General features: G+C 31.6%; 1 protein-coding gene across 8 annotated transcripts in view; it reads right to left on the reverse strand.

Annotated features, from left to right (window-relative positions):
• LOC143230444 (UDP-glucose 4-epimerase-like) overlaps nucleotides 1-16065 on the reverse strand; it is a 69057-nt gene that overhangs the window by 33137 nt on the left and 19855 nt on the right. For 4 of the 8 annotated variants that reach the window (XM_076464008.1, XM_076464009.1, XM_076464007.1 and 1 more), the window contains 3 exons: nucleotides 10195-10313; nucleotides 9417-9530; nucleotides 3137-3316 (listed from right to left, as the gene is read on the reverse strand). In XM_076464008.1, coding sequence (XP_076320123.1) covers nucleotides 3137-3316; nucleotides 9417-9530; nucleotides 10195-10313 — 413 coding nt within the window. Of the gene's footprint in view, nucleotides 1-3136; nucleotides 3317-9416; nucleotides 9531-10194; nucleotides 10336-16065 lie in introns of all 8 variants that reach the window. The other 4 variants (XM_076464010.1, XM_076464011.1, XM_076464012.1 and 1 more) reach the window with 3 other exon arrangements.

Raw genomic sequence — 16065 nt, forward strand, 5'->3', positions numbered from 1 at the left:
GTTTCTGCCACTGGTGAGGGACCATACATATTCCATCGTGAGACAAAGGGCATTAAAAGCATCATCTGTTTAATGAAATGAGATTTTACCTTGGTCTTGTTACCACTTTAGGTGGGAGCAACATGTACAGTGAATGGTATGGACATGTGCATGTGATGACACATGGACATAATGTTACTGTAGTAGCCAGAACCTTGTTTTACTTCATTGAAAGACATCAACATTTTGGCCTATTAACATAAATTTCATTTTGGCAACCAGATGTAAGTAAAGAAGCATATCTTTAGTGTTGCTCACAGTACAAAGCTAGATGTCTGTGATTTAGGTTCAAGTACAGAAATCTAAAAGATGAATCTATCAAAAGTTTTCAGACAATTCCACTGTTGAAATAAGTAAACTACAGTTGTGCAGAAAGATAACCCAGTATTAACCATGACAAGGCATAAAATCAATGGACTGTACAAGTCATCATTTGCTGCAATGATAAAACTAATGCCCAAAACAAGCTGTTTTCTATATAGAACAAAAATGCATTTTTCTAACTCAGTGACAGTACTCATCTGTGACTATGAGCAGTGGTTTTCAAACTGATATAATTAACAATGGCTACTTAACCATTAGTTAGGTTGGTCAGTTGACTGACAAACCCTCACCTGAAAGTTGTTTCTTTTATTTTCTCAGCTATGAAATGGCATGTGATAAGAAGTAGTTTTGCAAAGTTTGCTTAGTTTACCTAGTATGTTTTATCACCATATCTGTAAGGCTAACCAGTTTTGACTGTCAATGGTCATAGCTGCAACAAATAAAGTTGAAATAAGGACCAATGACATTTCTTTGGTTTTACTGCAATTCTTATAAATTTCTTGGCACTCCATTTAAGCTTTATTTCAAATGTTTGCTTGTAGAAATCTTGCAAGTGATCTTTCAAAATCATACCAGTGGGTTTGCATTGTGTAAACATCTATATCAGTTTTAACAAAGTCTAGTAAAGGAATTCTGCTCTGTTACTATACAAGAAATTAATATGCACTGTGTACATCTTGGTGAAATTTATTATACTAGATTTTGTCAAAGTTATGTTTCATGATTATTTGATTTAGGTTTCTTTTTTTTTTACCTTTATCTATCAGTGCTTTGGTTTGTTACTGTATTATAATTCCTGAAGTGATGTTTCTGTTTATCCATGTTCTTCTACATTTTATTGCTCAAAATGTTGTTATTACAAGTCATTACATGGTACCTCATCAGAACTGTATGTGTGCTCCAGCAAGCCTGATGAACAAATGACAAATAATGCTGAAATTGGTTGTCATGGTTACTAGTAGTAGTACTGAACAGTTATATCATGTACTGCAAGTATGCATCAACTTATACATATCTTACCTTATGTAAGAATTTGTTTAGGTGTACAATGGTCACACAGCAACATTCCAAGATTTTCAGTCACTTTTTAACAGTCATGATTCACCATGTTCCACAGTATACCCATGAAAGAAAGATCAGTTTAGCTCATACCATACACACACGTCTTCATAATTATCATTTTTAAACAGTTTAACTCATTTAAATGTTAGATTACTATCTTATTTTACATTCAAAATACAACTACCTTTACTGCTGTAACTTAGCTAATGTGGTGTGCAGTCACACTCACATCTTAGTACTTCTGAAACTAATCTTATAAGCACGATTTACCATTATTATATGCATCTAGATACCTATGATTTGTAAGACTTGTTAGTATAGAATAATAATAATCAGATAGATTGTATTACCATAGTAACTCATGCAATACCAAATTTTTGTGATCTAGTATCACTGAAATATTCTTATGACACATTATGATAGAAAGATAGAAATTTTTAGTCACAAATTTGTACTACATTATTACATAAGAACTCATCTGAATACCACTACAATTCAGAAACAAATGTATGAATATAACCTAAAACCCATATAAAAGCTAACGTATGTCACACTGCACTTGGTTTCTCAAAATAGGAGTCATAAAAGCAAAATGCATTTGTACAGAAAGAACAGTTTCATTATTGTTTGCCATTACGATTTTAGTGATGAAAGGTGCAAGGGGAGCATGAAACCTAGTAAGAGTAGTGAGCATTGGTATAATAAGCCTAAAGTAAAGATGTGGAATCACCTAATCCAGAGCCAAGTGCAAAAAATTTATTATGGAAGTAAAAATATTGATTCAATTTTGAACTTAAATCGTTTCTGAATTAAGCTATTTTGTGTTATATCATCAATGTGATTTTATTAAAAAATCTCTTTAATCAATGGAGATTCTAAATTGAGAAATCAGTAACTATATATAAACTACAAAATTTAAAAATATTTTGTACTTACAGTTCATAGCCCCTTAACAATAATATTACATTATATTTTTATTGCTATGCAATACAACAAAAAAACCATTATTGAAATATAGTGTTACCAAAACATACCAAATTTTGTATGTTAATATATTTGTTTATCTAACAGATTTTTCAATAGTTATTCAAAGAATATGCCACAAATTCATTTACTTAATAATGATTTTAGTTTTCACTAGCTCACAAAGGAATTTACCAAGGTTTGACTACACTTTTCTGTGTCTTGGTTAGTCAACTTTGATTTTGCAAAATGTATTTATTTCAGTTAGCTATGAAATGTGACATTAGGGTACACTATGAGGTGGGTTGTGGTGGTAGTACTTGTCCCATCATTTTTGGTGTGTTATACACTGGTACTTCATATTTGACACAAGTTAATAAAATATATTTATTACACATGTAATTTATTAAAAAATAAGGAAAAACCTGAATGTCTTGCAGTATGAAACTCCATGTAATCGCATAACTATGATTATGCTGTACAGTTATTCTCCAAATTGTACTCAGTAAATTTAACTGACCAAGACTAGATGATTAAGTATTTCAGAAACTCTAAATTTTTGAAATAAAGGCACAGAATTGATTTAATGAACAGTTTTATAAATGTTATAAAATAGTACAAACCTGACTATTAGACAAATCTGGAAACAGATTATATTACATGAATATTATGCAAAAGCAACAAACAACTGTTGTCACTAAAGCAACTAAATGCATATTTTTTACCTATACTTATTTTATAAAAATACCTTTTCAGCAACAGAAATGTCCCTCAAAATTTCTTCTATAAAATACTTGGTTCTACCATATGGATTAGTACAGTTTGTTCCTACTGGATGTTTTTCATCTAGTGGAAGATATTGAGGAACACCATATACTGTAGCTGAGCTGGAGAAAATAATCTTCTTAACATTGAACTTCTTCATCACCTAATATGCAAATATATATGTATATATTTTAGTGAAAATGAATTCATTTTAATGAAGTTAAATATGGAAAATTACAAGGAAGAACTGCATTGAAAACAGCAAATCTAAACATCTGACTAATTATATTAGTTTGTTATAACTTAAAAAAACAAGCCGAAACAAAAATGTTGCACTAATTGAAAAGATCCCAGGGTAAAAGCTATAATGTTACTTGTAACAAATATAAGAATGCATTAAATAAATATAAAGAAATACAACTTTGATTAAGTTTACTTAAAATTTATAATAACTATTTTAAGTCATGAGTTAGGTCATTTAACAACTTGGCACTACTTTATGCAGATGTACACTTTGCCGCAAATGAAGACTTGTTTAGAACATGATAGTAACAGTAGAGTTGGTGAATGGGTGGTGGTTGGAAGCCAAAACTAGTTTATTTGGATAGCTGGAGGGGATACTTTATGCTGTGCTGTCATTTAGTGCCTTTTTACTATATTGGGGGCTGGAATGCTAACTTGAGATAAGTTTTCAACTTACTTACCCCCAAATGGTAGTACCTTATTTTCTTATTCTTCTTTCAATTAATTTTTATTTTCTTCTTTACTTGGAAGAGCAGTCACCTTCCCATAACTGTCTGTAGCCAGTGAATTAAGCTACATGTGGGACCATTGTGGGCTTGAGTGACCATATCTTGCTCTCCTGATTCTATACCTATTCACACATTATAAGCTTGTACCACGAAATCTTTTCAATTAGTGCAGCCTTTGTTATTTATTCTTGTTTCAGCCTGTTTTTTTTTTAAGTTATAACAAACTAATATATATATTAGTAAACTATCTGAGCAAACCATACAGAAATATTGTTAAGTTACAGTGTTACTTCTATTTTTGTCAGTTTATTAGCTGTGTATATTAGTATTATAAGAATTCTTAAGAGTTGCATAAAAAGGAAAATTAATAATAGGAGAGTGGGTTCTAATATATTATTGTACACATTATTTTGGGTAGGACTTGCTTTCCATTAATTTTTCACCCTCAATAAAACATAAAAGTTAACACTTAAAAAAACATGTTTAATGGCTGCTCCCAAACAGCATTATGCATGCATTTGCTTAATATCAAATATTAAACTGTTACTTTAACAATCTGCACCCCAACCTTCTACATCTTTACTTGTAACACTTTGTTACGTCAAATGTTTACTTGTTAAAAATATGTTTAAGTAAAATAATTTCACCATTCTTTCACCTGTGATAGGCTATTTTCATTTACAGTATATAAAAACAATGCATACATATGTGTGTGTGTGTGTTTGTATACACACATTCATAATTATTTTAGAAAATTAATTTAAAAAATTACAATAAAAAGACTACAAATTATTTTACTGAAGGATCATTTAACCAAGTCTTTATCATGAAATGCTTTCTTTATATGAAATTACTTGGTTTTCAACATTTTCACTGATCACAACTTATTCCTTTGCATGTACAGTAGAATTATTACAGACTAGTGGTATCAAATAACAATAAACTCTACAGACTTAACCAGCACATGAGAAGGAAGGAAAGGTATACACTTAAATTAATAGTTAAACACATAATTGAAATTACTTTTAATTAAAAAATACAGAGTTAAAACACAGTATTGATCCTCTAGAAAGACAAAGATGATAGGTCTAGGAGAACATAGTTTAAAAATCAAGGAATTCCAAAATATGGAAATGCTAAAAATTATTGTAAATGATATGAATCATACTTATCTGCCAATAGTGTGAAAGACAGTATATGCGAGCATGATTCACCAGAACACTGACTTCTAAAGAATATGCACACCCAAAGGAAGTAGAACTTATAGCGTAATTAAGACTCAATTAAGTGAGTATGGAACGAGCATGTTGTTGAAAAGCAATGCTTGAGAGGCATTTAAGTTTAACCAAGACAATTGTTAATATTCAGTTTACAAAAAACAGTTTTAGACTGAGATGATACTCACAGAACAATCCAGCTCAATCATATAAAATTACAACTGCTGAAAGATTTCTGGTAAAAATACCACATGAAATTTCCATTTTCAGTAAGAGCACTCAAATAAGAATATATTCTGATAGGAAGCAAGTAATACCAAATTCCAAAAAATTAGCACAAATCAAAGATCTAACAAACTAGGCAGAAAATAAATTGTACAATATCAAAAGAATTAAACCTACTTTCTCAGAAAAAGATTTAACTTAAAAACTGGACAAACAGAAGCTGAGAGAGAGAGAGAGAGAAAAATTACAGTCAGAGGCTAATGGATGAAAAATTCAGGACCAACTTCCATTTCCTCAGACCTAAATGATGTAAGGTAAGTAATGTTTACTACATGTGCAAAATATGCAGTAACAGCTGTACAAGACATTCTAGCAAATACTACAAACAGAGAAATGCAAGTAAAAAAAGCAGTTAATTTTAACTTTTTTCTCCTTATTTGTCTTGCACAGTTTGCTTTACACACTTTAAAGATGGGTATTTTTTAGCAACTATTTAGCATAAATGCTAATATTCAACAGTGCTGGATTAATTTTTCATACCCTGAAGAACTACACTACAATTAAAACTCCATTAAGCATGAAATGAGTATGTTATTCTTAAGAAAAGAAATGCTAAAGTGACATATCAGCTTGACTTTGATAAGTATTAATATACATACTCAGTGAATGTGAAGCTATTTTGAATGGAGATGCTATTCAAAGTGGTAATATCCAGTGCTGATATCACTGCACAACAATTTTTTAAAAAAGTTTTGCTGCTTGTGACAGGTACCTGGTGAGTATGCACAAATATAGTTTTGGTTTTGCTTCATCACGTACGAACTTTGAGAAATAGGCAGTTAACTGTTTACCGGCAATAACGTATTTAATTACATTTATGTTTCTAATATGCTATTAAGTTCAACATAAAAGTGTTTTGCTCCTGATTTTTGTTTGTATTCAATGTCTGGTACATCACACTGCAGTGTCCAACAGTAGTCAGCAAGCATTGACAGATTCCAGTTGCCCTGATATCGTTTTTCCATTGTAGCAATGTCTGGGCAAAACCTTTCGCTGTGTTTGTCACTGACAGCACTGAGATTTGCAGGGAAGAAGTCCAAGTGTGAATGGAGGAAATGAATTTGAGTGACATGTTGCACTTCATCGTTTTGTATGCTTTGAGAAGTGTGTCTACCAGCTAAGTGTAATGTGGGACTCTGTAATTGCCAAAAAAATTGTCAACAACAACTCTGAAGGCTTTCCAGGCAATCTTTTCCAGCCCAACTAACAGATCTTCGAACCACTTGTCATTTATAACATGTCTGATCTGAGAGCCAACAAAAATGCCCTCTTTGATCTTGGCCTTAGTTATTCTTGGAAACATCTGCCTTAAATAATGAAAACCTTCACCTTCTTTGTTTATTGCTTTCACAAAATTCTTCACAAGTCCCAATTTTATGTGAAGAGGAGACAAAAAATTTTTTGCCAGGTCGACAAGCAGTTCATGCACCACATTTTTCTGTCCTGGAACTAGCTTTTTACAGAGTGGCTAACTCTGTCTAGAATAATGCGACTCTTTAGCACAACTGTCCCATTCACAAATGAAACAATAGTACTTTGTATAGCTGAGCTACAGTCCCAGTAACAGAGCAACGACTTTCAGATCTCCACAGACATTCCAGTTATGCTTACTGTACTGGATGTGCTTCAGCAACATTTCCATGTTCTCGTAGGTTTCTTTCATGTGCGCTGCACAGCCAACAGGTATTAAAGGGTGAACATTATCATTGTGTAACAGAACAGCTTTGAGGCTTAACACTGATGAATCAATAAAGAGATGCCACTCTTGCGGGTCATGGTCACAACCCAAAGCAGAGAACAATCCTTCGATGTCAATGCAGAAACAGAGACTGTCAACTTGTGCAAAGAATTTGGTTATATCATCTTGGTGGCTTTGAAAAAGATGTTATCTCTTTTTTTAGACTGATTCAATGTGCAGTCTCCAACAACAGCTCTTAGTGGGTAGGAAGGATGGAAGAGTGTGAAAGGAGGTAAGTACTATTGAAACCAAATTTGTAATTTAAGAAAATATTAACTTCCAAAACATACTTATCTTCCCTCACACAACAGATAGAATCCCATACAGATAAGGTGTAAGGGCCAGTAAGAGTATTATGATACTGAAGGAATCTGCACATATCATGGGTGTGTTTAAGGAAGATTAGCACCTCAGTGGAGAAACTGCACTACCATACAAAACAGGTATGCTCCTCACCTAATACTTAATTCATGTACTGTAGATGGAATCTAATATGATCTATCATCACTACTGGCCAGGTACAACCTGAGCAGGCAGAATTCATCTGATCTGGAATTTTGAACACACATCATCACTCCTCAGTTAAGTGGGTAAGGTAAATTCCACTTGTTTCCAATATTATATGGAGATGTGGAACAAACTGTGTTCAACCAAGGATCTGGGATGGGACCACTTTGCATTCAAAATTACAGGGAGATGGTGGATCCTCTTCCATTAACAATGCACTGAACTAATATTTGTCAAAAAGAAGGGCTACACTCAACCCAACTGAAGAGCCAAGCATCAAATAGTATATATTTAATAGCATATATAATTTAAGTTCTTAATTTCATAACATAATATTACAAAAACCCTGTAATTTCCCATAGTGTGAGAAATGACATTTTAACTCTAGTTGCCCCCCTCCTTTAATTTATTCACTGCCCTTCCAACAAGTATGAAATTTAATGTAAATTATTCATTATCAAATCATCATTGCTCAAACAAAGCACAATTGTTTCAGCCTTTGAATTTGTTTGGTTACAAAACCATCAAATAAAAAATCTGACTCCTATTGCTTCATCCTCTCTTTCAGGATTGTTAATATTTCTCTCTTACTGTTAATTATGTATAACCACTAGAAAACCTACGTTTTTATCTATCAAATGATGTATTACATTGTTTTCTGAACAGGATACTGTCAATTTCTCTTTTAGTACAAGTTCTGTTCCCACAGGGAAAAATAATACTAACTAGCTAGGATGAATTTTTAAGGGTTCTTGTCACATAGTTAGAAAGCCAAAATTTGTTTTATAGGTATGGGACATTGTTTGCTTTTTGTACTTAATTTTTTATATGTCTGTGGGTGCATTATTTAATTTAATAAAAACTATTTAGTTCAGTACTACCATTAGTATAATAAAAGCAAAATAAAAAATCCAGGTAAGTACTTTATTTCTTGTTTTTCTTGTGTATTCTTTATTATTATAAAAGCAGCTAAAATGTAAAAATAGAAATGTCTCTAAATCATGTGAAATGAATAATAATAATAATATAATAAAAAGTTTTAATGAGGTACACGAGTAGCTCGTGAGTTAAGTAATTTGATAGCATAAGGTGAGCCTCAAGTTCTCTTACTGATTTACAACTTGTAATGGCACAAATAGTTATATATGGTTCAAAGGGACATAAAGCAATAAAAATAAGTATAAATAGGTGTATGTCCTTACAAGTTTAAGGCTACTTAAGATAAACAAATGTGATTTACTGTTACAATTTTAAGTTATTCTAAAAAGAAAAACAAGAAAATTTAAATGTCGATTTTTTTTGTGTTTATAAAGCTTGGTGAAATTGGCCAACCTCGTACAGAGTTATGGTATGCAAAATAACACAAAATTCAAAGTTTTCTGAAAACAAATGTTTGAAAATGTAGGAGGTTTTAGAGATTACGTACATGAAATTTGAGATTTTGGTGATGAAGAATAGTATTTTTAATCATAACACGAAAATCATTTTGCAATAAGACTAGAAACGAAACAGACTTAATATTCACAAATAAATTCACAAACAAATCTTTTGTAAAAGCTCTTCATTAAAAAAAAACTTTTTTGTGTACAAAAGATTTGTAATGTTTTCTAAAAGTCTACAAAAGTTTGTGAAGATACATATGCCATATTAAAAGTCACAGTATAAATACTAAGTGAATGCAAGTGTGTGTACAGACTCTACTTTATACCAAGCCTGTTGCAAAAAGGTTAAAGAGGAACAAGAGCTTATTTTGAAATTACCCACCTCAAGTAAACTAATGGTCCCACTAATATTATTATGGTAGTAATCCAGTGGAATTTGGCAGGACTCCCCAACAGCCTTTAGAGCAGCAAAGTGAATGACATATTCAAGTTTATGCTGTGAAGGTACAAATTAAACTGGTATGAAGCTGTTTTATCTTGCTCACAGAATCACAATCCAACATACTGTGAATAAATTACAAAAGCTTAATATTTAGTTAAATAGCACTATATTTATAAAAAAAGATTTTGAATTTAGATGTTTAGCATCTACCTCTTTAATTCTCTCTCCATTAAAGAAACTTGTTGAATTGAGAGGTCTTAAAAAATCAATAAAATCGTTAACTTTTAACAAAATACGTAATTAAGATAAAAACAAAACAAAACCAAATTCATCTAATTCACATATGATAAGAATATGAAAAATCCAAAGTGTATGCTTCACCAGTAGGTATGCACCAAGGATCACATTTGTATGCACATACGTACAAATTCTTTAGAATTATAAAATTGTCAAAACAGCAACACATTCATATTTTTAATATAGATAGCACATTAAAAATAAATTTTATAATAATATTTTAGTGACACTTTTAGTATTTTATACAAACATTGTTCTTCTGGTTCCTTTTATTTTCTACAACCCTAAAATGCAAATTAAGGGTAACAATATTTAATATATTTAAAAATATATATGAGATCTCTTTTAAAACAAAGTAAAATACCCTACATAAATGTTTATAAAAACTTGTATTACAGGCCTTCTATAGTTGATAACATACCTTACAAAAAATGTTTTCTAGACCTTCTTTATCTAACAAGTCCACTTTATAGAATGTTAGAGATTTTCCTGTTAATTCTTGTACCCTTCTTAAGCTTTCAGGCAAAAAACCATCTTTATCTGCGAAGTTGAAACCAGTAGTCTGCTTAATAAAAATTACTTTAAAATCCTATATAAACCAAATGGATAAATCTTTACTTAACTTTCTGAATTGTTTAGAAATTTTAAATAAACCAATATGTAATGACTTTGCTGTAGCATTAAAATGTAATTTTTTCAATCAATAAAAACAGTCATGATTTGTAGCCTATGTAATCACCAAGGACTACTGTAAGTATCAGCACATAATTTGCACTTTTTTCTATATTTGTTTTGTCTTAATTGTGAAGTGTACACTATACAAGAGAATAGTATTCTTCCACTATTTTTCCACTGAAAGTTTCATTCAAAATGTTGCCTCAATAAATCTTATATTCTGGCAAAATTATCATTCACTGTTGTTGTTGGATCACTGAAAATAAAAAAAGAACCACATCAAGGTGGAATAAACATGACATTAAAAATACTTTAGTACCTTATATGCTTTTATGTACAAGTTCATTTTGTCAACTACTAAGAACTACACAGTTTAAAAGTTAGTACTTACTAAAAATCATCAGTCAAAATATAATAAGACAACTTTTATTTTTAAATTTTAAGAGCTTTATTTTGTGTTTGGGTCATAAGAGGATTTTACTATCCTATGCCACAATACATTCACAGTAACATTCAATTTCAGTCACTCTTCTGTATGCACAGAGTACTGTTTAAAAACATGTACACACAAATTACTAGTGATCCTAAGTTCAGGCTTTATTTGATCATTAAGTAATACATTTAATTAGTTTGCAATGGTATCCTTTCACATGTGCACATACAGTTACTAATGAACACAATGATACACCATACACACTACACATTTCCTTGTTCTTTTCCTAGTATATCTGGCCAATAAAAAAAATATACTTTGACTGGAAGTGGACCACAATATACACTGGCATTTAGGTTGGTCAAGTAACCAATAATTTTTTACTACTACATACTAATCAGCACCCTACATTCCGATTGCTAACCAGATGTTGCCTTAAGAAAAATCCTGAAAAGGACAATTTCTATTGTGTTAATGGCCAGAATTCAATTTATTTAAGGTTTCCCCTATTAGAACTTGAATTAATACTGACTATAATACTGTCTTCACGAAGCATCCAGATCTTGCTAACTTCTATGCTAAGTTGGCACTATTCTTCAAGTGAATGTAACAATCTTCCTTTATGTTTCTATTTATGGTTAGCTCAACAGACACAGGAATGAATCCTAGTCACTACCACCACAGAAAAAGTCTTTCTCAGCACTTTTATGGAAATAGCAGTACATTAGCAAGTCATGATATCTTGCCTGTTGAACAGCAAGAAGGGAATCCTCATCATACATTCATAGACTCTGGAATTCCTGACTGTTGGTATATGTACTCCATTCCTGAAGTGAGGCATTCAGGAAAAAAATGATGAGGTGGCAATACAAGATCCCAAATTGTAGTAGTTTTAAGACCTAAATGCTCAAGATCAAAGAATGATCCCTGCTATAAAAACAGGGAAAACCAGGAAATAGATGTGTATAATCACATGATGCTTTAAGACCAATAAAAGGAGTGCTTGTGTTCTTATCTCAAAGGCACAAACGATGCAAATGATTCCCACATTTCCAGAAGAGAAAAACCATACATATAGTAGAAGGAGATGTAAGAGTGTGGCATCCTGTTATACAGCATTCAGCAGGATGAGAAACAGCTTAGGTTAACTGAGATATGAGAGGATACATAAAAATACCCAGACTGATGACATATTGAATTTAAAAAATAATAGAAGCCTACCAGGTTGTACCTGAAAGTAGAATCAGGATGTGATGGCCTAACAATTGACAAGCTGTTGCCAGCAGTAACCAGTCACACATGGAATAGTATGTGCACAGTATGACAGAATGAAGCAAATTAGAAAACTTGTATGATACAGCAGAACCCATGTTAAGCTTTTGTAAGACTGAAGGAAAGTACATGGAACTACAGTTCTGACCCTTATGTACCATAAACACTAATAATGGTGGGACTCCACATCTAAGACAAAATGCAGATAGGAACCAACTAAAATCAAGTTGGACATCTACAATTCCAGTAAAAAAAATCAACACAGATTGAGAAATGATTAACTTTGAAGCCTTGAAGAATCTAAGCATTGATACAGATGAGGAAGATTGACAACTAGACACCAATCTCCTGTCTTTATAAGCTTAACAATTGATAGAAATAATACAAACTTTGAAGGTTAAATTTGATTCTCTCTCTCTCACTATCCTAGACCAAAAAGACATAGATAAATCTAGAAGCCAGCTCCAAAATACTGGTGAACTGTGGGAGACAGAAACCCTACAGGTTCAGTAGATAATAGTGGGGAAAATGCAAGTTGAATAACCACTTAGGACCAAAGGAGTAGCAGTGTTTCTGAACTGATGATTAAGATTACTACATATTCAGAAGTACTTGGAACTAAGCCCTCACAGCTCATGAAGGTATACAACAATAGGTGACAATGCTGTTGATCCAACAAAGCAGTGGAAACCTTGTATATAGACATAATATATTCTGAGTACCAGTGTTCTAAGAAGCTGATGTTATGGGTCAGTATTCACTAATAGTGATAGAACTCCCATGTAGACTCTACCAACCACTGGGAGAAATGTATAAGCCAAAAACTGAACTAACATACATGCTAACAATGGATCCAGTTCATCCTCAGTAGAACTGATGATCCTAATAAAAGGAACAAAATGAAGTTGAATTTGTTAAGTGTGCGGAATTACTCCATCTCATCAGGTGACAGATCTATACAGAACCCTAAAATTCGGAGACAAGATAGTACTCGAGAATAAGAAAAAATGCCTTCATTTGGTGTTGGACAAAATAATGAAGTGTCAACAATGGGTTGGATAATGTCTAACTGTTAATTTCACATAGCTAACAATAAATCTTCCAACATAAACCACAATTTCCATGTATTGAGAGTAAAAAATTGCTCCAAGACCTTTCAGCCATAAATTTAGTTACAAGCTCAATAGCAACTGGGAAAACCGCAAAACATAAGATATTTGAAGAACCAACAGAAAAAAAAAAAATCAATTGTAACATATCCCAAGGTAGCTTCCTTTTCATTGTTTCATAGGTCATTTACAGATCATGGTAGAGTAAGTTGTTTTGTTAGAGCAAAGCAACTGCAGGCCATCTTCTCTGTAAAAAACATTAAGTAGTAATGAACCAGAACAAAATATTAACATTTTTGTGTTACTTGTTAAAGAGTAACTAACTAAAACTAAACATTAACAACATCTACATTTACACAGTAGGGAGTAATTAAATGTGACCAAACATCAGTTTAGAACTAAGTGTACATGTCCAGGATTTTGAACCATGGCTAAACATAATATAAAATGTATATGTTAAGAAGCAACTTACTTTCACTAAAAATTATATTCTACGTGGCACAATTTAAGGAATAATGAATTAGTTTTAAATGCTATATTGTATGTGGACTTGTTAAGGAGTAATAAACAGTGTCTGAACATTAACTCCTATGAGTTATATATTAAAATGGAATAAATTATATCTAAACAGTAATTTCTGTGTGTTACATGGTAAGACAGTGAGGATAAGGAATAAAGCTAGTGGCATAAAATCCTGTGAAAACTTAACTGTTCAGGGATAAAAGAGGAAAGCACAAGTAGAAGGTTCATGCAAGATCAGCAATTTAAGGAGATGGGATGTTTAAAGTTTACTTTTGCACTTATAATTATGTGTAGTTTGCATTTGTAATTAATTGAAACTGGTATCAACCTATTACTGAGGTTATAAATTTCAAAAAAGAATTCAGAGAAAAGAGTGGTCAAGTGACAAAGATAGAGAATTTAAAATATTTCCTTTTAAAGTTAAGAGATTAAATCATAAGATGAAATCTGCCCAGCTGCTGCAAAACTATAGCCAGTGGATGAAGTGAGAAATCTGACAACTATAAGAAATATTAAAATATTATGATACACTGCCTTATATTTGCATACATCTATACAAATTGAAAAATTTATATGGCTATTTATACATATGGCTTTACAACTCACAAAAGTATAAAACCTGTGTGTGTTTGTGTGTATATATATATATACAAGTTTGTTATAACTTAAAAAACAAGCTGAAACAAATACAAGTTAAATAAAAAATGCTGCACTAATTGAAAAGATCACAGGGTACAAGTGATAATGTGGAATTATAAAATGTACCCTAGGTTTTGGAGGTGACTGTGAAAATATGACCCACATTGCAGTGTGATACACTGCCTATCAGTCTTAACCTCCATTTGCCAATCTCACATAAGAAATAAAAGAGCAGCAACAGGTATAAAATTAGAAATTAGGAGAGATGTGAGCACTCAAGCCCACAACAGCCTACATCTATATCACCTTTTACTGCCAACAAACATTTGTGAAAAGGTGACTGCTCTCCCAAGTAAAGAAAAAAAATTAATTGAAATAAAAATAAGAAAAAGAAAATAAGGTACTCCCATTTGTGGGTAAGTAAGTTGAAAACTTACCACTTTAAAGTTAGCATTCTAGCCCCCAATATGGTAGAAAGGCACTAACTGACAGCACAATGAACTATATTAGCATAAAGTATCCCAACTAGCATAGCTCCCAACCACCACCCATTCACTAATTCTACTATGACTATCATGTTCTAAACAAGTCTTTATATCCAGCAAGGTGTACATCCACATAAAGTATTACCAAGTTGTTAAATGACCTTATTCATAACTAAAAATAGTTAAGAAATCTGAAGTAAAATTTCTCTAATATTTATATTTAATATATTCTTGTACTTGTTACAGAATAGTTTTATAATTTTATTTAAAGTTTCTTTATTAAATCCATTAACTATTAATTTTTGTATCAGTATTTCAACATTACTGATAAAATATTGTAATTTTTACAAATTTTACAATATCTAAATTGCAAAGTTATAATGTTTATAACAGAAGGGTATGGTACATTACTATTAAAAGAGGGTAAACCATAAATTGGAAAGGCAAAATATTTCCTTTTATCAAAAATATTTACAATGAAGTCAAAACAGAGATTTATAACTTGAAATAATGTCAAAACTATGTCTCAAACCTTAAGTTTGTATTTTTTGCCAACTGCATTTTCACCTTAAGTTACCTATCTTATTTCTGTATATTTTGAAGATTCCACTTCTACTTTTTAAATTAACTTCTTTAACATTAAAATCACCTCACACTTAGATTAGTTAGGGTCTGAGTCAAACTTTTAACTCCATAAATTCACATACAAATATTTAATAAAAATACTTAATTTAAAGAAAAATCAATTTATGTACACAAATGACTTAGAAAGTTCACTAAAAGGTATAATACATGTAGCTTCATAATCAGATAGTAATTCCAAAATTGGTCAAAATGACCAAGCCCATACAGAAAGGATGAATATCCTCATCAAGTGAGAAAAACATTGAGTGCAGTTGTTTGCACAGGATGTTATTGATAAAAATATACCTGCCAAGAAGGAACTTTTACTTAATAGTTCTGAGAAAAAGAGAAAAAAGGGCAATTAATAAGGCTGTCATAGTACATGTGATTACTGTTAGAAGGGAATGATGTTCAAGCTGACTGACTAACCAAACCAAGATCATGTTAAAATATACAAAACATATTTGGTTAAGCAGTATGAATTTCACAGATGTGCAGGTTACAAGATAAAAGTGAAGATACAGCTTTCAGTG

This window comes from Tachypleus tridentatus, chromosome 10, assembly GCF_004210375.1.
Source record: "Tachypleus tridentatus isolate NWPU-2018 chromosome 10, ASM421037v1, whole genome shotgun sequence".
Taxonomy (NCBI): Eukaryota; Metazoa; Arthropoda; class Merostomata; order Xiphosura; family Limulidae; genus Tachypleus; species Tachypleus tridentatus.